General features: G+C 33.1%; 1 protein-coding gene across 7 annotated transcripts in view; it reads right to left on the bottom strand.

Moving 5' to 3' along the window:
- LOC143186354 (CUGBP Elav-like family member 1) overlaps window positions 1-22516 on the bottom strand; it is a 537153-nt gene that overhangs the window by 215422 nt on the left and 299215 nt on the right. For all 7 annotated transcript variants that reach the window (XM_076390000.1, XM_076390002.1, XM_076390001.1 and 4 more), the window contains exon 4: window positions 17722-17891. In XM_076390000.1, the coding sequence (XP_076246115.1) occupies window positions 17722-17891 (170 nt within the window). The remainder of the gene's footprint in view (window positions 1-17721; window positions 17892-22516) is intronic.

Here is a 22516-nt window from a genome sequence, read left to right as displayed (position 1 = left end):
TTTAAAGATAGTTGCTTCCGAGAAATAAGACAGTTCCTTGGAAAATTCTACTTTTTGCTTCATTCTTGTTGGACATGTACTTTCCTTGGTCAACTTGCATATGTCCCTGAGTTGTATTGCAATCACGTTTTACGTTTAGCAGTTGAATTTGGATGAGTGTTTATAAGCGATTGAATGAGCAGAATTAGTTTCAAGGAATGAAGCATTTAAATATTTTTATTCGATCTAGAGATCGAAAAAGTATCAAACGGACAAGTTACACTATTTATAATCAAGATCGATGATCTACTCATTGAGAGTCATGCGATCTATCTCTTTATTAGAGTCTATACAATATCCCTCCCCATTTTGAGTCTTTTTTATATCTAGGAAAACGTTGTTACCACTGAAGACAATCTTGGTAGAATATGCCGCTTTTGAATTTGTTAAAGAAATTTGCATAAATGTGTCGATATGACGTGATTTTATATATATTTACGTCATTGTCAACATTGTGATTTGTTTGTTCACAGACATAGTAGTAATTAGTTATAAAAACCTCTGTGATCATTTTTCTTCTTTATCTGCCATATTTTCTATTACTACGTATTTTTAATTCTTATTCATTTTCCAGAATTTTATATAAACTGTAACTTTATAAATTAAGGATTTGAAGGTATAAATTTAATCCTTCTTATCAATCTGGGTCATCGATGTAAAAAGTGAAAATGTGTACTTTTAAACACTTTCCATTAAACTTTTATTGCTGTTAAATTCAATGAACGATTACAAATGTAATAGACTTTGATAAATATTCTGAAATTTTTTCAAATTTGTTGAAAACTTGGAGTAGTAGGAAATTAGATTTAAATTGAATGGATCCAGTTCGTTTATGGAGTGTCTAAAAATATGTTTGCGTGTCTACAGAGGGTTAATGACCTTTTGTGGATAAATTCGGGAGTCATTAGCTTTTTGTCTCCATACCATGTTCAATTGATATTAATACGAACCAAATAACATTTGATATTATTTAGATGTTCGGTTGATTTCTTTTAAAAATATTTACGTATTCTTATAAATTCTTTTTTGCACATAAAAAAATTTGCACTGCATTGTATGTGTCGTGAAACTTCATGATTACTTTCCTCAGTTATTTATAAAAATTGAGAAAGAAGAAACAGGAAATGCACTAAACTTAGATTGGATATGATCGACTAGATTTCACTAATAGCCACGATAGACGGAATAAAGTAGATGAAAGTGATCGATCGAGGTGATTCAATGTTTCCACTTTGAAATAAAATCAATCGAGCGTGCGATTCTTCAGGAATGGTATTTAGAGGGATGGTCTCCTTGTCTTTATCTTACAAGAAAATCGATTTTCAACGTTTGGTCAGTAAATCTATAAAATAATTCCTCGAACTGCCTTTATAAATGATCACTATTGTATCCATAACAATCAAAATATTATTTAAAAAATCAAAAATAAACATACAAAATAGGAGTTAAAATATCAATAATTTAAATGTAATTGTAGGTATTAATCTTTTTTCTATAAATACAATAGTCTCATATGCTACAAAAATGAGACAATTACGTATAACTTGGTAAACCTTTAAACAAATACAAATCCAAAGCTAATTAACAAATCCAAAGAAACTGCAAATAGCCTTAAGACACTGTATATGTTGTTGAAGAACGAAAAATGACAGACAAATTAAAGATTTAATCACTAAATGCCTCTTATAAAGCTGCAACCAATTTGAAGAGCATACTTTCACAAATAAATATTTATAAAAACTGTGTATCGCCTCTGGAATTTCTTCTTCGAATATCTTTCTCCTCCGTACACTAGGTTTACGCGGTTACGTAAGTTCCGTGCAAATTTATCTGAGTTACTTCGGATATCGGCCGAAATATAGTATCTCCTTTACCGCCCCACCTTTTTCCTTCGTTGAGTGTTCAAATATTTGCACGATCGATGGAGGTCTTGTCAACGCATAATAGCAAAAAGAGCGAAATGTTCGCGCCCTCTCGTGTCCAACTATGAAGAAAAAAGTAAAGTTGCGGATAGAAATACTGAAGAAACAAATGGAACAACACAAAATGTAGTTTGCTGAAGTATGATAAAAAAAGGAGAAAAAATAATACAGATAAAACTGAAGAGATTATTGTATATTAGAGGAACCCATAAGTAATCAATTATGTATTGCATATCTAACCAATTATATAATCCTTATCGTTATCAACGACCTTCTGCCGTTTCTTTGGTAATTTTATTGTTCTCTTTTAAAAATGTGCTGGCTGAATTTATTTATCGAAGATTGCAGAATGCAATATAGTATACCACTGATAATATAATAAAGTAAGAATGATAAATCATTCATGTTTCCTCAATGCTTCAAAAAATAAATGTTTAATCTGTTGTAAAATGTTATCCTTATCAATTCTTTTGATGTTTAACGAAAATTTATATTTTCTCAAACCAGAATTATTTACCATTTTTTGTTTCTACAAGAGGAAGATGGTGCTAGATTCTTGTGCGCGGTTTCCACCAACGATTTCCCCACCTAAATGGCATAGACACTGATCAATTAAATTATGAAACTGCTGCAAGAAGATGTCTTCCGTTTCACGAGATTACGTAGATCAAGGCCCGTTAGTCGCAACTTCGAGGCTAGACTTTAACCAGTTTTAGTCGAACTGCTTTAATGTCTTGCGACCAAAAACGTAACGAGTTCTGAGAAACGAGAACAATACACTCCCTCACGCATCCTTAGTTTGCCTCTTTCCAAAGGCTGAAAACTTTGAAAAGTAAAAGTCCGAAATCCCGCCCACTCGGAACTTTAAATTAGTCCAGTTTTACGTTCTTACTTTCTTTCTTGAAATAGAGAGGTGAAAAATGGTGTTAAAGATGCATATGAAAAAGTGACTGTCCAAAGGTCCAGAGCACTCGCCTCTCTTCTCGCTTTTATCTCCCAAACGAGAAATGAAAAATGTTCGCTCCTTGCTGTTGCTCGTCTAGAGGGATAAACCTGCACGGCGATTAATTTACACGAAACTCAACCGACCGTCTTCCTTCTTCTTTTCGCGCTCACGCACGCGTGTAACACGAAGACCAGTTTCAAGTGATAGTCCTCATGAATGCAACCACGCGAAAGTGACATTGCAAGATTGAAATTTATAAAATTATTGCTTATTCGAATTAAAGTAGAATATTTTTATTTATTAGTGATACATTAACCTTGTGTCATTTTAACGAGTAAATGTACTACTATTCACACCTCTAAGTTGAGTTTCCATAAAGATGTTTCTACATTAAAAAACAAATAGGAAAGAGAAAATAGTTTTTCCCTAAAAAATCGTACAAAATCTATAAAAGTTGGTGTGTGATTATTACCAAGTTATTCGACTTTCAATAAAGTGTACTACCGATATCGAAATATTCAGAATCCAAATTAACTTTAACTCTCATAATTATAACAGTAAAAGTTAAATGGCATTTTACTCGTCTTTCTTCATTAAGACAGAATTGTGTAGTTAGACTCGCATTTCGTGTGCGTTCGACCGTATAAATTCTTCGGAATATACTTTGACTTTTATTATGTCTGTATCATACACTTCATTCAAACTGAAATAACTGGACAATAAAAAATGGCACACCAACTTTTATGGAGGTTTTAGTGAACGCGAGACTTCAACCTTTAAATCCATGGTGACGTTCTATGCAATAAAAATTGTTGATTGGGCACCACTTCCGAGAAACGTGATTTTGAATTTTAACTAGGCATACACATACAAGTGTATGGAACTACAGTTTCAGACAATTGGGATGTATCGCGAGCTAAGAGAATCGCTTTCTGGTTAGCGTAGGCAGAATCTCGTCTGACTGCAAATGTTCCTTTTACCCTGTGCTGTTCCAAAAACCCTTAAACTTATACATGTATGTATACTTTCGTGCAATCGTATCCGGTCAAAATTGAAACTCGATTTTCTTGGAAACGAGGAGCAATATAAAAACTTTCTTTTACATTTCCAATTTATTTTGACATGTAGAAACACTACTTTTCTACTGGTACCATTGTTTCTACTTTATATCACCTCCATACTGCTATCACTCCCATTTTCTGAACTTTCTAGATTTTTACTTATTGTTAGTTTGAAACACTTCTGCGAATGAAACATTTTACCAATGTATGAACTATCTTTTATATTTTGTATTTCGTTACTTCCATTGAATTGCCAACTTACAGTTAGCAAATATGTATCTACTGTATTTAAAATATCGTTTGCTTTAGATAAGATGCACTATGAGTTTCTGTTTTATTGTTTCACTAAAAATTCATAATTTGCAGATATGAACAACAGCGAAACCGGAAAAGCTACAATATTGTTTATATAATTTAACTACTGTTTGGAGAAGAAAGGACTTCCTATTTAGTTATATCGAATACGTCTGCAAAATGTGCTCACGAAATTTGACCTTTTTACTGAATGCGTAGGGCAGCAAGTTGCTTACCAATGCTGACAACTTCCTCGCTATCGCCAACAACTTATCGCCCTGAGTGTATTTGCTATAACTACGTCTGTGTATCGCAGGGATCAAATTTACTGTACACCATTGCAAGAAGTATCATTGGAATACTAGCAGCAGCTAGGCGCTTTGTTCCAATAAAAACAGCGGGATTAACGTTTGCACGAGGTAAGTGGAAACGGGGGATAACTTGGGCGCGTCGTAAATTTTTCATTGGTGCTAGAATGCAATTGCAAAGGCTGCTTACAGCTCGTTGCTTGGTAATACAAAGTACAATGAAAAATATTAATTCCTGACGATTCCAAAAAGTAGGCAAATGTAAGTAACGAAATATAAAACGTGGAAAAGTCAAATTCACATTTAAAATTCCAAGTTAAATCGTGTTGCTTATTGCTGTACGAAGAAAAGAAAAGTTTTAGAAAAAAAGCTACATTGTATAACACATGTGCTTTTTTCTTGCAAATAGTTTTAACTTTAAATCAGATTTGCGGAAGATTTTTCAATTAACGCAATGTTTCTTTTGCTTTTGTATATACATAATTATCGCACGGTTGGAAATTGACATTTTAAGCCCAACATCATGCTTCTACGATCTTCTCAATTGAAATTTCAACATTTAACGACGAAATTGTTCAGTTGTGAAATATGTTATGAAATTTTTTTATGGAAAATACAAGAAAATAAAAGAGAGCAATTTATGTAAATTCCAGTTTAAAAGCCATTTCTACAAACGAGTTTTCCGGAATAGCTAAGAATACAGCATTTCCTCGCTACAACTCCTGGTTCAGTGTCGCCCACTTTATAGCAGAGACGTGCCTTTGACTGAAGTCAACTCATGTGCTGATAACTCAGATTGGGCTCGTCAAATGTGTGAGTAACAGTATGTGCAAATTGAACTCGTTTGCTCTGAATAATTATGCTACATATAATAAACATAGTGGACAAGCTTAGAATAAGAAATTACTATTCTATTTTACTTGTTTTATACAACTATGATTGCAATTTCTCATTTTAAAAAAATCTACAAGGTATGTAAAATTCATGTCTGTAGCATTGAATTCATGTCAATATAGAAAAATCTTTTCAAGTGTTTAATATGTCAGTTTTCTTTAAAGTTCGCCCTTTTAATCTGTTGTAGTCGTCTGGAAAGATTCTTGTCTTCGAATATTCAATAAAATTTCGAATAAGGAAGTAAGTAAAAAAAAACATCAACTAAATAAGAACATAAAATGAAGAAAACATTTAATGGATATTTTTACACAATAGCCTGATATAATTTAGCAATTATTCATTTAATTTTTCTCTGTATGTAGATAACATAGAAATTTTACTATTGTTTAGAAATGTAGATGGTGTTGTTGTATTGCAATGTTACGTTGTGTTTTGCTTCTTAGGAAAATGGTATAAGAAAAATAGCACTCTACTTAATAACTTTAAATCTCACATGATTGATTGAAATTGTAAGATTGATAATCTTCAACATCACTATTCTTTAGGCAATACTTCTGTAGTAATTGCTAATAATACGACAGATTGTGAAATAATTTTTACAACTCTAGCATTTACATAGCCCTATCAAAAAGTAGGTCATGGAAGGCAGAACATTTGAATTTATTTATTGTTCCTGCCTATTTTTATCTGCTAAATCTGTTCTATTATTCAGTACTACAGCGCGGCCTCATCTCGAGTATGGGTGTATGATTTGGTCTACATACTTCAAAATTCGGTGTAGGAAAATTGAGTTTTAAATGATAATTATTCTAGCTTCTAAATTCGGGTCTGACATCTCTGACCAATGTAACAATTATAATCATTAGCTTTTCAGATTAAAGTTGTCGATTGTTGTAAAAAGAAGAGTAACAGTTCTTATTGTGGAACTTCATTAAGGGTCAAATAACACAATGGATTAGTGAATAATATCGCGACGTGAAAGCTTCACACTATTGAAAAAAATCTTGTCAGAAATCATCTTTACGTATAACATCATCAATAATAATACAAATGGTTCAACCATTTTTGGGAGTATGTAAATGTTTATATTTCCTCCAAAAATGTAAGATGTTATAATTTTTGTAATACTGAAGTGCTTTTTATCTGGTATGATAAACACAGTTCCATTAATCGTAGTATGTAGTTAATAATTTATATTACGGTAAAATTGATCTTTTCTCTCATTCCTTACGTAAGGTTACCATTGTAACTCTTGATTATACTTTGGCTTCGGAGTCCAAATACGTAAATTGCTCAGAATTATAAGTTGGAATTAAATATCTCAAAATGTCGTTTCTGGATCTGTACTGTTGTTTAATTCACCGATTCAATTAAATTGCTACCATCTTTCGTTTTTTTCTTTCCTTTCTTTTTTATTTATACATATACATATCTGTTCTAAATCTGTCTGTACCCAATTTAACCTATTTCTAATCTACAATAATAATAAAGAAACTCCTCGATCTGTTTGTAACATCCCGAATGCACATCACTAAAGACGTCAAAGAACAGACGAAAAATCAAGGACCAAGTGCCGTTCAACTTAAGTAAAATAGAAGGACACCATAAATGCAGTTGAAACGCAAGTCAAAATAGAAACGGAGTGACTTTCCTTGTCGCATCAACCAACGCAGTGTCCTATGGGAAGTGTATTTCGCCGAATGGAAAGCAATCTATCGAAAGATTGATACAGCCGAGGTAGCATCGATCTTTGGAAATCGACTGGCAGACACGCGTCAGACCGTACAACTGACAAATAACGTGAAAGCGATTTCTATGGATTTCTACGGGAGGTTTTGAGACAGCCCCGGTTGTAGAGAGTTTCAGGCATTTGGTTTTCCCGTTTCAAAAGGAGGGAGACGGCATTGTGCCTCGAACGTCGTTCTACTTAAGAACGATTAATAGCGGACGTGATTAATGACGGAGTGTACTTCTGTGTGATGTGTGCTATATAAGATCGATCAACATGCTTGGTGAAGGGCAAACGGATCCCACGAGTAATTTCCATACAACAAGGTGTACAGAATTCGGGGAGAAATCCAGAGGAAGAGCGCTTAAAGCGCTTTACGCCTCGGCAACATGAATTTCTATGGAGACTCCGTTAACATAATGAAGATGTTCAGGTGTTTGATGTTTGAGCGATGGCTAGTTTGCTGAATTTTCGTCTGTTGATCTTATTCCCTGTTTCGTGAGCTTTACGGGATATAGCTGGGGTAATGTAATTTCGCGACGGTTAGCATGAGTTTGAGTTGAAGAAATTTCTTTTTTGCATTGTGCAAACGCGCGAAGCGCGGAGTAATTAGGGAATAATTTTAGAACTTCAATGCACCTAATGGAATGCAAACTTGGTTAATATGTAGTACTATGTTTCTTTATTCGTGATATAATTTAGGTTAGTTGATTGTCTTCTCTGGGGAAGATAACGAAAAGACAGAAGAAAACGTATATTTAATTAAACAGTTGAAATATACATACATATATGAATGCGATATTATTGAACTGATGAAATCTGAAAGTAATTTTAAACTGAATAAACACTCTAAGAAATTAATTTTAGATTAGGCTCTATAACGTAGTGACCCTTTTGATAGAACCGATTTGTCTCGTGTAACACAGGTATTACATTTATAAAAATTAAAAATTTTCATTTACATAAGACAGATATAAACGATTAAGGAGAGAATTACCTCTGCAGTTACTTCTTTATATCGCAATACAATTTATACGAAGTGTATAATATTAGAATGTACACTAACCCAGGATAAACCTGCATCAACGTGTCACGCAGGACATACACAAATAGTTACGAGAAGTAGAGAGAGCAATTATTCATTCAAAGTCTGTAGAAAACAACGATAAGAGCAAATAAACAATAATTTCCGATACAACAGAAATCGGAAACGGACGTATGGGTGATCGGCGAGTGGGAGTAATTCGAATTTGATTGGTGCGTAGGTATACAGAATATGGTGGTACTGGGAAAGTGACACGTTGCGGTTTAATACGATTTAGAATTCCAATAGGGGAGGCCCATTTAGAACTGTCAAGCGTGAAATTCAGAAAACAAGAGTCTGGAAAACGTCACAATTTTCGAGCAGCTGAAACGCGAAATGCGATTTAACCCCGCCGAGAGATCGAAACTTTTCGGAGCTATCTCGTGTCCATCGCTTGCATAAATAACGTGACGCGAAACACCGTTTATTTTGGGGGGACGTCGGTATCCGAAAGAGGAGAGGGGGGGGAGTAAACTTCCGGTCTCTCGGGGAGAGTACTCTGGGAAGCAATAAAACCTTCATTCACCTGCGTGATCCACGTACTTTCCTAGTGTACAGACCTACTCGCTTAACTTGACATTAAATTACCGATAAAAAAGTTCATTTAAATAAATTATATATCATTATAAAAATTACATACATGCTACGCATATTGGAATTAATGTGGTAGTGGAAAGGAAAGGCATTACATAAAATATGTAGAAGAGAGGTAGGTATAAATAGTTTGAAAGTAATTCCAAAAACTTATTTACATTTAAAAACAATGACGAAACCGATGATCGAGTATCCACTTTTGTTTTCATTTGTATTATAAATTAGACTGAAAGTTAACTCAAACCATTTTTACACGTGCAATTCTCATTCGCGATGCACTGCATTAAGAAACAGAGCCTGAACTACTGTGTAATAAAAGTTGCCAGAAGTTTATGATGAGTTTTTACTCTTCAACCAGCAAGGATCTAACTATCTTTAATATTACCTGAGATTCCTTTTTCTTTGACTTATCCAAAACATGTTTGAAACAATGTCGCGTATAACCCTGATACAACGAAAATCATATCAATTTTCTGAGAGTGACAATAAAATTTGTTTAAAGGGTGCTTATTATAAATATTGTTGAAGTTATTTATACACCAAAAACATTGAAATAAAATAACTGAAATAAAGAGAATCGATGAGTAAAAAGAATATGAACTCCATTTTAGGTGGGAAGAATAACGTAAATGGAAATACTAAAAGTGAACCTTTCGAGAGAGACAGGTACAAAATTAGAAAATTCTTTGGCATTCCATCGCATCATGGAATATTTTACCGTTTACAAGAATAAACGAATACCAGAGGGGGAATCTGACAAACGAGAACCTCTCTCGTCTGATCGAGATTCTTCCTCTTGCCGTTGGGTCGCACAAAGTAACGGAGTATCGAATTCCGCTACCTAGCACGGATCGAACCCTTTTTAAGGCTCCAAGTAAGTCAAACGCGTTAGCTATTTCGAGGTTTTGATACGTCGATAACAGTCCCTTCAAAGACGAACGAAGTTGGCGAGCAATCGCGTGACTGAGACGAACGAGACGCCCAAGACTAATTTCAATCGGGAAACTGAACGTTGAGTTTCCTGCGTTTCCAACTAGAGCAGCACGACATTTTTCGTTCACCACTGTCGTACAAAATGATGACATTTTTTTCCAAAATGGATGTTACTATATTATCATAGGTATATTTCACCATTTTTTGCAGGAAATAAATTTTGAAACATCGAGAACGTTCATCAGAAACTCGGGTATAAGATTAACATATCGAATATTAGCTGAAATAAGAAAATTTATTTGTGTATATTCTTGGAAACATACTCTTGTAAATGTCATCGCTAGTGTCCTTTGTGAGATTTAACGAAACATACATATTTCATAGCACATTTGTTGGTATTCTTAAAATTGTCTTACTACAAATAACCACCAATTGAAAGAAATTGAATTATTTATGTAACTTTCATCCATTGTAAGAACTAAGAAAGTCTTTCTCGTATTAAGTAGTTAGGCGTATTGTATCGAAAGGTGTGCATTTGCCAAATTGTTGATTTAAGTTGTTGAAACTTGTACTGGAAGAATTTTCTAATATTTATTAAGAATTCTTTTATTTATAACATAAAACAGATGCATTTTTAGCTATACGTTTTTTTTGCTATTTGTATATGTACAAGTCAAACATAACTGAATTTTTATGTACTCTACAGATTTAATTTTTGTACGTATCCTGATTATTATTAGAAGTAAATATGTAGTTTACAATAAACTGTCAAATACTTTTGTAGAGTTTTGTTTATTAGAAAATCGCGACAGATCGCAAGGAAGGAAAATCAAAATCGAATTAAAGGATACAAACAACTACATAACCAGTGTACATAAAATTTTAAGACGTTTTCACAAATTTCCACAGTAGTAAACATACGTACACACAAAACAAAAAAATTTGTTCGGCAATTTGGCCAACAACAGCAATGCAAGTAACGTTTCAACAGTTAAACCATTAAGAGATTCGCGCAATTTGTCCACCCTTCCTCGAAACGACGATAAGAAAAGACAATGAGGATTAAGAGTTATGCGTTAATCGAATAGGTATGGAGCCCCAACAATAGTTCTTACTGCACACGTTGTCACATTATCGTCCCGCCATGTCTCCGTTTCGGAAACGACGAAGAAAGGATTCCTCCCTGATAATTGTGAAACCGCTTAAGCTTGATAAGCCCTTATATGTCGCATAAGTCGCCACTGAATGCACGGAAATAGGATTCGAGTTAAGCTTTCAGTTTCCACTCGAGGGTTTCTACAGGCTTTGGCGTTACCTTTGACATCGAACGTTTTGCAAGATATCCTTGCTGCTGATTTTTACGTCTGACTTTCACCCTCTGGTTTCTAGATCGTTTTTTACATCTTCCGCTTCCTTTCTATTATTGTTCGATTTAAGCACGCTTAGGTAAAAAAGCTTTTAACGCGAGCCAGCAGGAATACGTTAATTTACAAATTTTACAAAAAGAAGATCCTAACTTTTTTTTCTTGCATCAACATTGTACTTGCTAAGCGTCGCGGGTGTGGCACTGTGGAATATATTATTCTGACGTAATATAGAATAAGTACACTTAAAATAATATAGAATAAACTTTCCCTTGAAATCGTCTGATGGCGAAATCAGTTTGTACTGTTTTCAAATAAAAGTTTTAAGAAAACTCTGTTTATAAATTCAGAGTGGTAATTGGTTGAAGTCATTTGCACTTTTAGTAGGCGGTGATTATAGGCGGTTTCAAGAAATCGACTATTATTGGTTGAGAGCAGATTCGCTCTTTCTAAAATTAGTAATGGGAAAACAGATTCAGAATTACTGTAACGATACGTATGGTAGTGAATTGTAAGGATATTAGTTCAAAAAACGGTCCAAACTTTATGATATTGCCTGTAAGAAGGCTGGCGAACGCGAGTTTTCCAAAATTGGTTGTTCATTGAGGACTCGTAAAGCCACGTTTATTTTGTTAGACAATTTTTGGTCGGCCGATCAAGTCTATCATCCAAAAATGTACCAATGGGTACTTTCGATTGAACAAACAGAAATCGTTTTAACTTGCCTGAAGTTGTGTTTACACGAACTGCTTTGATTTACTTCAGGTTAATCAACTCGGTTGTCCGACTAAAAGTTGCCTACTATAAATTTAACGTAATACAACAATGCTGCAGGATTTTTTCTATAGAAAGCATTTAATAATGCAGATAATTGATAAGATCATAGCGCCTCATTGTTCATAGAGAAGCAAAATGATTTTAATATTTTTCATGAAATGTTCACGGAATATTTAGTTTTTGTATGCGACTATTTGGTGATTGCATACCAAGTGGCGTCAGATTTTGTCACTTTATTGTCACTTTTCAGCTATTCTCTGTAGCTAAATGAAATTGATTTTTCGTCCTCGTTCAGTTTCCACACTAGACAATGTACGCGAAGTGACACATTGACCAAACACTCTCATGCTATAAAACCTACAGTACTTTACTTTTAAAACTGTATACAACACCTGATTGAAATAATGGTGGTAATAATAATTTGTTTATGCAATCCTTTCAGCTTGGTTTTATTCAATGAATTCAGTATACTGATTTAAGAAATAACAAAATGAAAAAAAAGAAAAATTTATATACTGAAATTGCTCTTCTATCTAGAAACCATTACATCTCACATTGTGTCACTATTTTATCAATACTCTATGAAGCTCCTATAAAAGAGCGACTGAATTCCATCAACAATTTGTACTGCTAGTGAACGTTACAAGATTTCATCTTTAATGACTTAAAATTTACGACGTACAAAAGTCTATAGTATTCTAAAATTTCTTTTTATAATTTTTTCCTCAAATTTATCTTTTTCATGTGTCGGTAAGCACATGAGGATAGCGATTGAGGATCACCCTGTATATCCAATTAAAAATATAGATAGTCAGAACGCAGTCGCTGGTGGGAAACATTAATTTACCATTACGTCGAGGTAATCAAGTTAAATTTTCACAATGGCAAACGAATTTCATCCTGGCCGGTACTTGGTGCTCTGCCATCAATTTTGCAGCTGCGCGTGACGTTTACAATTCGCCTAGATTAATCGTTCCGGAAGTTCTCAGAATTTCAGCATTTCGCGCGTCACTACCTGGCGCAATGGCCATAATTGTTCGGAAACTGTTCGAAATTTTTTACCTTATTGCTCCTATTTCTGTCTTTCATTGCGATTTTGTGAACGATTCTTTCGCCATTTACGAATACGAAGTAGATACTAAAACACATAACAGCCGAAAAGTTAACCATTATGCCGGTTTATGGAGACAATTAAAATAATTATTCATATTATTGAGGCAGTTCCTACCAGTGTTTCAAAAAATGTTCATTAATTAAGTTAAATTATTTTTATAAATAAAAATATTCAAGATTTGAACAATTGGAACATAATAAACATCATTTTTCAAAGATATACATTATGGTTTCAGAGGATTTAACCAAGTACCTTGTCCAATAGGTTAAAAAATATATAAATATGTAACGTGTTGATTATATTATAAAACCATTTAATTTTTGAAGAAAATAGTAAAGGAAGCACATTCAAATCATATTAATATAACTTTTCAGTTCCCTATAATTAGTAAGCTTATCCTTCTTTATTTCAACTTGTGTTATTTCTTTTATCTTTACTATTTATGGTCACACGTACTGTTTCTGTGGCTTTTATAACATACATTTTATGTTTAATTATACAAAATTAATTTGTTACACAAGATATAACGATCTAGTAAATATCAAGTAATTTACGCCACTATTACTTTTTAATAGCCTTATTTAATGTTACGCAATTTTTAACTAACATTTCATTAAAGTAATTAAAACTTTTAGTACTGCCTTCAATTATAACAAAATTCATATTTGCATATTTTGTTTCTGTAATGAAGTATTCGTCAAAAACATGATTCAGTCTCTTACTTCAGAAAAGAATAATTTTTTGAAGAGTTCACAATAAGTGAAAAATAGGTAAAACCAAATACACTAAAGTTTAATCCACCATCTTTTTTATCTCTTCCCCATTACAAATTTGGGAATATTTCAAATAATATTATTTATTTAATATATTATTTCATGTAACGCAACACTTTGTTTTACAGGTATAAAATATTATACTAAAGTTCTATTTTATTTTATGATATAATTTTGTTATCTGAAATAACGAAGTATTTAAATATAATAATATTTAACTTGTTTATACCATACAAATAGAAGTTATTATTCAGGTTCTGAAACATGGGAATAATATGTAATTAATTATTTGTTGTTTGCTGTTATTTTATGTAAATCAAATTGTATTCAAATAACAGGATTTTAAAGTAGGAACTTAAAAATTGTTTGGAACAGTTATTTATAATGTTCATTTAAAATAAAATTTGCCTAGGTCTACCCTGTTACAAGGTTCACCCTCTATTCTCAGCAGTGCGTCAACTTCGATCAGATTAGGGTGCAGGCAAATATAAATAAACCAGTAGCTTAAGCAATTACATGGAAGAGACTTTAGCTTTCTCACAGACGTATGTAGGTACAATCTACGAATGATCTATTGCGTGCACATGGACATACAGGTGGATATATTTCGACGTAATGGCGTAAAAGGCCAAGGGACACCAAGGGGTTCCCTCTTCGATCAATAGCTCGAGAAAGGACGGTGGAAATGCGACTACAGCCCACCGACTGTCTGGGCATCGATTCTCACGTGTCCCACGTATACGAGTATTTACTTACTTTCTCCCTTTTCCCCGTGTTTATCCCCTCCTTATCCTCAATTGCTTCTTCTGTTTCTTATATTCGCGTAAATGCCAATGGCACTGGTAAGGACCAATCAAACATTAACTCACTTTTCTGACAAATTCCATTTTCCAACAGATAAGATACTTTATTAGATTAAATTAAATATAGTTATATTAGATTTCGTAAATATTTACTTATTAATTTATTTTAAAACAGAATTTTTAAAAGTTTCATGGAAATAATAAAATATGAATGTTATTTTTGCTCCATGAAGTACTGTTTATTATTCTAGTAGCTTCAATTTCTACTCCAATTCAACGGCTGGATTCCATGAAACAATTCTGATAGAAAGTAAAATGATAAAACTCATCTAACGAAAAGAAAAGAAAATTGATAAGAATAATAACTATACTGCGGATGTTTATGCGAATACTTATTTTCATATATAAAATTAGAGAAATGGAACCTAATTATAGAGTTGTTTCAGTCATGAAGTATTATAAAATGTACTTATTTTTCACTAATAATAACAAAATAGAGTCTTTGAAATTCTTGGTTCAGATATATCATAAAACTTAAAACTTTTAAATGATTTTCTGAATCTTACCAAAAACCTGAAATTTTACTACAGACGCCACAAAACGTAACTATTAAATATTTTATAGGCTTCAATATTCTTGAAATGGTTTTTAGAAAGCAATATTTAGTACAATCGTTGTGCTTTTATTTCTAAAACCATAAATAGATACTCTGAAATCTAACATTTATATATTCAAATATGAAGGAATTATACTGTACGTATAGTTGCACTGAACTTCAAAATTAAATAAAATTTCATAAAAATGGAAAACAATCTCGATACATTTCCTACGCTCGGGCAATTTCCATTTTTTCTCTAAAAAAAAAAGTAAGCGACCGTAAACCGAAGCATGCGAATGAAATGAGGATGTCACGATTCATCATCGCGCAAGGTCGTTCCTAAATCGTTCAATCTCTTCCGTTCCGAGCGGTGAGAATTATTTTATCCTCGAATTATGTCCGCGAGGTGTGGACGAACACCGCCCGGTTTAATCTTGGTCTACGATCGTGTCGCAACGTTTTATCGTCCTGTCTGCCATCGTAAATGGCATCCATCTTCTCCTCTCTTTCTTCCGCTCCGCGTCTATTCGCACTTGTTATAGGGACACGAGTGTCGTTGCGCTGTCAACTTTGAGTTAAAACACGAGAAGTTTCCGACCGAACTTAATAATTCTATCGAAAAGAAAGAGAGAAGGAGACAAAATGGGGTCACTAAGGAAGCATTATTTCAGAATAACGTATTAGGTCCGCGGGAAGAGTCTGTTCGATTTTAAGTAACGACAAAATGCAGAAATCCGTCAAAACTTTGTGGCAGACTTATCTAATAGTTACTGATGACACGCATACAAATAGTCGATACTAATTATGGTGCCAGTGGCTATCTATCAAGGTGAAGCAAAATAAATTGCCTAAGTTCAACACAAACAATATGAAAGAGTAAATTTGAATACAATTATGATGGAGTTAGATAAAGTGTAATAAGACATGTAGCCAAGTCGTCAGTGCTATTAAAATAGCTTTCGATTTTGTGAAGAAACATATTTTGATATTTCGTATGGAAAATCTTTGAGCCAATTTGCGATTCCTCCTCCGGAGAGTTTCTGCGATAATTGTTCTCAAGAGTCCTCTCAAAATGTGTGTTAATTTATAGCTTTTTATGATTGTTGTTCTCTACAAGCATCCTCAATATGTGTAGATATGTTCATACATCGGAAAATTTGACTCTCGAGAGTAGATCGCGATAATTGCATTCTCAGGAGAACACGTAGCCTACTTTAATTTTCATTTTGTTAAACCTAGATATTCACTCTCGTGTAATGCAGATTTCAGGGTACGTGACCATTACTTGATCAGAACATGAAATGTATCACGGACGATTTTTATTAGAGATTACTTGTGTTACGAATATTTATATTACGAATTGAAATAATGTGCAGAAAATTCTGGGTACTTATTTTTTCGTGTTTTTTGTAAATTTATGAATTATGAATCAAATTGATTTTTTTAATTGTATAATTGAATTTTCTTGATATATTCTTTACGTGGGAAAACCATTGTGACGGTTAAAAATAAGGACTGTTTTCAAACATTTTTTTTGAACAAATTAAAAATTTTTTTCTAAAAATCTTCAATGCTTTCATAAAGTACATTTCCTGAACTATTTTTTCTTAAAATTTTATAGAAAAATTTTAATTATTACAGCCACAGTAGGAACAAACGTGAGAGGTTTCTTAAAATTTGCTGAAATCGGGCGGACGTGTAACTTTTAACTGCATGTCCTCAAAACAGAAATTATTTCATTTTCTTAAGCTATAAGATAATAGCTTCAGTTGCACATACGGATTTGAGAAAGAAAAATTTGTTATAAAATAGTAGAACTTTGAAGAAAAAGTATCGAAAAAGTGTGAACAAGTCATCGCTCTTTTAACATTATCTACGAACTAAATTTTTTATAATTCCTTGTTCCTTATGTACAACTGAAAAAAATAGAATTAGGGATCACCATCCAAAATTTGAAGTAAATCGTATGAAAATTAACTAAGTTATAAATTCGCCCAGTTTGAAAAACAGAGTTTCGAAAAAATCACGTTTGAAATACTTCTGTACCTTTGTCAGTTTTGTGAATTTTACTTTAATATTTTGAAGGATCAGTTTTTAAACCCCCAGCCATTCAAATGAAATAAAATTAGAATTTTTGATTTTTTCAATCCATCACATTGATTTCCTCCTCGAAGACTACATGTGTAACATGTCACTCATTTATTTCTGAATGGTGATTCTAAATAAGAATAATATCAATGGCACAATAGACCAAAACTAGTGAATTTTTAATTAAAGAAAATATAGAATTATGACAGTAGATTACTAAGAGAAAGGACTTTTCAAAGACTTCATATCATAACACACTTAATTTATAGGTATACCATGTTATACCTATTATCGTTAAACTATTATGCATGTATTTCTCATGCTAATTTCTTAATAGTTATCATGAGGACAGGTGAGGCATGAATTTATAAAATACGGCCATTTCCGACCAAACACTTACCTCTATGACTTCCAGTGATCTTGTCCCGCAAGATGTTTATTTGATGCACTCTGCCAAACTCCTCGAACAACTTCCTCAGATCGTTTTCATCCATATCGTGTGGCACCTGGCCCACGAACATTTTTATGTTATCTGGATCCGGCTGCTCCACGCTATTGTTGTTCATTATGCTGCAACAGATATAGGATTCTATTTAGTAAAAAACAGATTCAACGATATTCATTTGTTTCTGGGTATTCACGATATTCATTTCATTCTAGGTATAATAAATTTTAGAAAAAGCTTTATTAAATTAATTGTAACGTAACATTGAATAAGTAAATAGTAAATAACGAAATAACTTTTTTAACTTATTTTTCAAATCCTTCTGTTCAGATCAATTTTTCGTCAGAAGGAATGTTCATCCTTCGTAAAGAATTTTTCTATCAATAGCGATATCTCTTTCAAATATTATTAATAATAATAAAAAAAAGAATTGATGAAAAAATAATACTTGCACATCTGTATTTCGTACAAAAATCAGATTTGTATCTTTTTTCCTGTCCAAAAAGAAAATTACTAGTGGAATAAACTACAGGAGCATGTATTAATTAGAAGTTCAAATTGGGAAGAAAACAAGAAAATGACATTAAATTGACCTCGGCCTGTCAATTACGTAACAAGTGCTTGCACACTGCCAGCTGAGCCCGAACATCGAATTTTACGGACGGTGGTTGCATTTAGGGGGCGAAAACACGAATATTTCAGCGTGTTTTAGTGTGCAGGTTGCCAGAAGACTCTACCACGTTTAATTACCTTGGTGTACACGTTTGACCAGGGCCCGCCTATACGGAGATGCTTTTAAAACTTATGCGCTACTTCTGTCGACACGCGGTAACTTCATACGAATTACACGCGTTTGAAATCGTCCACGTGGGAGCCGCTCCCTAGGAACCCTCAATCTCATCCAAACGGATTACCTTGTCGTCCGTCTGTGCATACTCCTCATAATTTTCCGCCTGGCATATTATACCAATCGTTTCGTTCAAGTTCACCACTGACCGTGGTGGACACGAGTCGCCGCACAGAAACGAATCTCTACTATTTTCAAATATTCCGTCGCCCCACGTTCAACGAACTCATGAATTTGACGGTTTTCAAGCCTCGCTGTGCTGTGTCTTTTCTACTTGCGCGTTGAGAATTTCGTACCGACTCCTTTTTGTAGAATACGAATTTTAAATAAAATTTTACCTCTATCTTGTGTGAAGTGAACAGCTTGAATGATATACAATATAATTAGTTTTACAAACTATTACAAAGTATATGTTTTAATTATAAACTGTTTGAAAGATTATGGAAAACAGTTGAATGAAAAGACGATTTTGAAGGTATGTTATGGTGTGTTTAAATTAAGAGAGTAAATGCTTGTTCGTCCATGAATTCGACGAAATTCAATATTACTATGAATAAATAAAATCGATAAATGAATAAAAGAATATTTGTGTTACTTAAATTTAGTTGAAGTGGAGGAAGAACGAGCATCCGCTCAAGAGCTAATGGATAATAAATCACATTAGTATCTAATTTAAAAACCTTAAACCGTCTAAGCATTCTGATACTTTAAGTTTTGCTACAACCTTTTTTAAAATAAAGAATCTATATTTGAAATATTAACTAAACCTGCAAGGATTTGGATAACTAATTCAAACTAGAAAAGTATTAAAGCATTCATTTATCCAAATTGTACACTTACATTTTTAAGATGATGTTACCTACACTTTTCTTCGATTTAAAATATTGAAATGCTTATTATGTCCTCGATCTTCCCAAAATTAGATTCGCCACTTCTTTAAACAACTACTATGTGTACAAATGACTTCAGTATATGTCATAATTGTAAACAATTATGCACAAATATAGTACAGGCAATTTTGCAGATTAGTTCAATTTAATCGTAGCATGTTTGTTTCCAATTATTGTACGAGAACATTATGAATTGTTGATTTCTGATGATACATTACACCCTTCGGTTCACAAGCAATTATCATACATCAGGTGAATTGCAAATTGAAATTAAAGCGACTTTACTGACAGATTTGTGTTACGCGTATTATGCAATCCGTTCGTGTTATTTGTTGTACGCGCGCGTTTACACTGAAATAGAGTTATTATGGTTAAATATAATCGTCTTTGATGTTTGTAAGTTTCAATCGCCGAATCTGTGTAGTTAGTAAGCAATTATTCGAGAAATAATTTCTATGCTTTCGATGCAATTATAATGGAAGTCATTAATAAGAATAACGTTTACAAAATCAATAGGTAAATAAACTTTATTGTAATTCCAAACGAAATGATATTAATAAATCTCATGGAGAATGCAATAAATTATCTAGGTTTCTAATTCAGATTTTGTTACTATGTTAAGGTAGTGTGAGAATCTGTTGCACAGTATGCAGATACATAAAATTGAATAACAGCAATAATAGTAACAATTGTTGCATATACTCCCTGCAAACTCGTCATTATCAGTACTACTTCTATTTTTTATTTTCTAGTTACTTTCTCTTTTTCCCCGCTTAATCTTTAACGAAACTTTAGCTTTTAAGTTCCATTTGGTCATTAGTGGTAACGAGTTGCGAAACTATAGTAGGTGAAACTATTTAAATGCTTAGTTAATGACTATGGAACATTTAGGAACTGAAATTTGACTTTAAAAATGTTTGACATATATGACAAGAGTAATATGAAGATAAAATTGCAATTATAAGTAATCAAAATGTAAAATATGAATAACAATCCAAAGAATCTTTCTGTCACTTGGATTGTAAAACACGTGAGATTAACGGACGTATGTCACAGGAGATGAATTGGTGCAGAGTAAATGTCGACAAAACTAAATACTTAGTGATATGTTATGACAGATATTGGATTGTCAGTGGTAAAAATGTTCAAAAGTAGTGTATCATGTTCGAAGATAAAGTAATATTTTTATATATTTTATTAATTATTTTTAGTATTATTATCTGAAAGAAAAATATGTCCTTTTTTTAAAAAATAGGTACCCAACTGAGCAATTAAAAGTGATGCAATAGAATGTATCAATTGAAAGACTAAAAATGTAAATTATTCACATCATATGCAATAATTTATTTTTCATTTCAAGAAGGCCCAATTATTTATACCTTTTCTATATTTTTGTCCTTATTTGTATATTTTACAAATAATAACACACCATTTGTTTATCACGCAAAATATTACTCAAAGTAGTTCTAATCTGAATAAAATTTCAAATAAAATATCATCAAATGTCAAATCTTCTAATACAAAATTCGAATAAAATAAACTATTGCTAACTAAGGAATAATCCTTGATTCGAACAAACATACGAATTGAGTATGCAACACATTTAATTACTGATTACAAGATTATACACACAGTAAAATAAGTAACACGTTCTACCAGATAGTTCTTATTCGAATGTCAAAAAACTCACTCAAAATGTCAGTCTGAACATTATTCAAAAGCAGATTTTATTTTCCTACTGTATTTGAGCACTGTCTAACCCTTCCATTAGTTTTCCCTGTTTCTTGTTTTATGCCGCTGACCAGTTTAATATCTGAGCAAACCAAATATCGATAAGACATGCCAACGCGCCACTGTCCTTTCTCTACACGCACATTCAGCAAGTACTTTCGTATCGTTAACGACTTCAGCGGTCGGTTACTTGGTCGGCGTAAGTTACTGTTGAGTGAATTATCGTCGAGCGCGACTACTTGCAAGAACGGAAGGTATTAGCGTTTCACGCCACCAGAAACGCGACAGTTTGTTGCACCGTAAAATCATACTTGCATAAAGTTCCCCCGTTAAAATAGTGCGCCTGTGTGCCGGTTTGACACTCGCCAACTCTTTCGTCCCCCTCAGCTTCTCGCCCCCGCGACCCGCCATCTCGGTCAGGCTTTCTTGCCCCCTCAGCCAACAGCGCCGACTATAAATCTCCGAACTTTAAAAGTCATCGTCGGTCGCCTGAAACGCTGGCAAAGGGAAAAGTTCTTCGACAACTGCGGCCGCTGTTCCGCCACGTTGCAACGTTAAGGGCATAATAATTAATGAGATAAAGTTGGGACTGGGTGCGGATGGGAGGGGGTTGTTAATTTCGTTTCATACTTGTGTCCATTATCTGCCATCGTCCGGTATAATGGCCGCAATACCGCGACACCGAAGCGTCGGTAATTTTGTGTTTTTTTGGTGGTCTCACCTACGCCTAGAGTATCCCATTCAACTATTATTCGATCGATATCGGCGTGAATTAATTTAGTCTCTTTAAACACCATTTTCGATGGAGCTTTTCAGTGATATATATTTTCGTTTATTTTAAATATAAGTTCTTTAGGTTCTGATTGTCATTTCTGTGCATATTCGTTGTGTTCGATGAGAACTGAATTTATTTTAAACTGATTTTTGTAATTTTTGGAATACGTGTATAATTATATGTATTTATATTAAGGTGGAATGAAAAATCGAAATTCTAATGATATTTCTTCTACAAAAAATGTAAGAAAATTAAAAAATTTAGTTATAGCAGAAATATCTCATGTAACACAGATATGTTTTAAAAAGCGTCTTAAAGATATACAGTAAACTTCCAGAAATGTTTAAAAGACGTTTTTGAAACGTTTGGAGTTACAAATCAGTATGTCTTTAGAACGTCTTAAAAGATATTCATAAGATATCTTAAAGACGTTTAAATTACGTTTATAAGACGTTCAGACGAAAAATAGAAGTCTTTAAGATGTTCAAAAGCGTAAGTCTTTAAGAC

This window comes from Calliopsis andreniformis, chromosome 12 (assembly GCF_051401765.1).
Source record: "Calliopsis andreniformis isolate RMS-2024a chromosome 12, iyCalAndr_principal, whole genome shotgun sequence".
In the NCBI taxonomy this organism is placed as follows: domain Eukaryota; kingdom Metazoa; phylum Arthropoda; class Insecta; order Hymenoptera; family Andrenidae; genus Calliopsis; species Calliopsis andreniformis.
The sequence above is the reverse complement of the archived record's forward strand: the minus strand, read 5'-3'. Positions and strand labels throughout refer to the sequence as shown.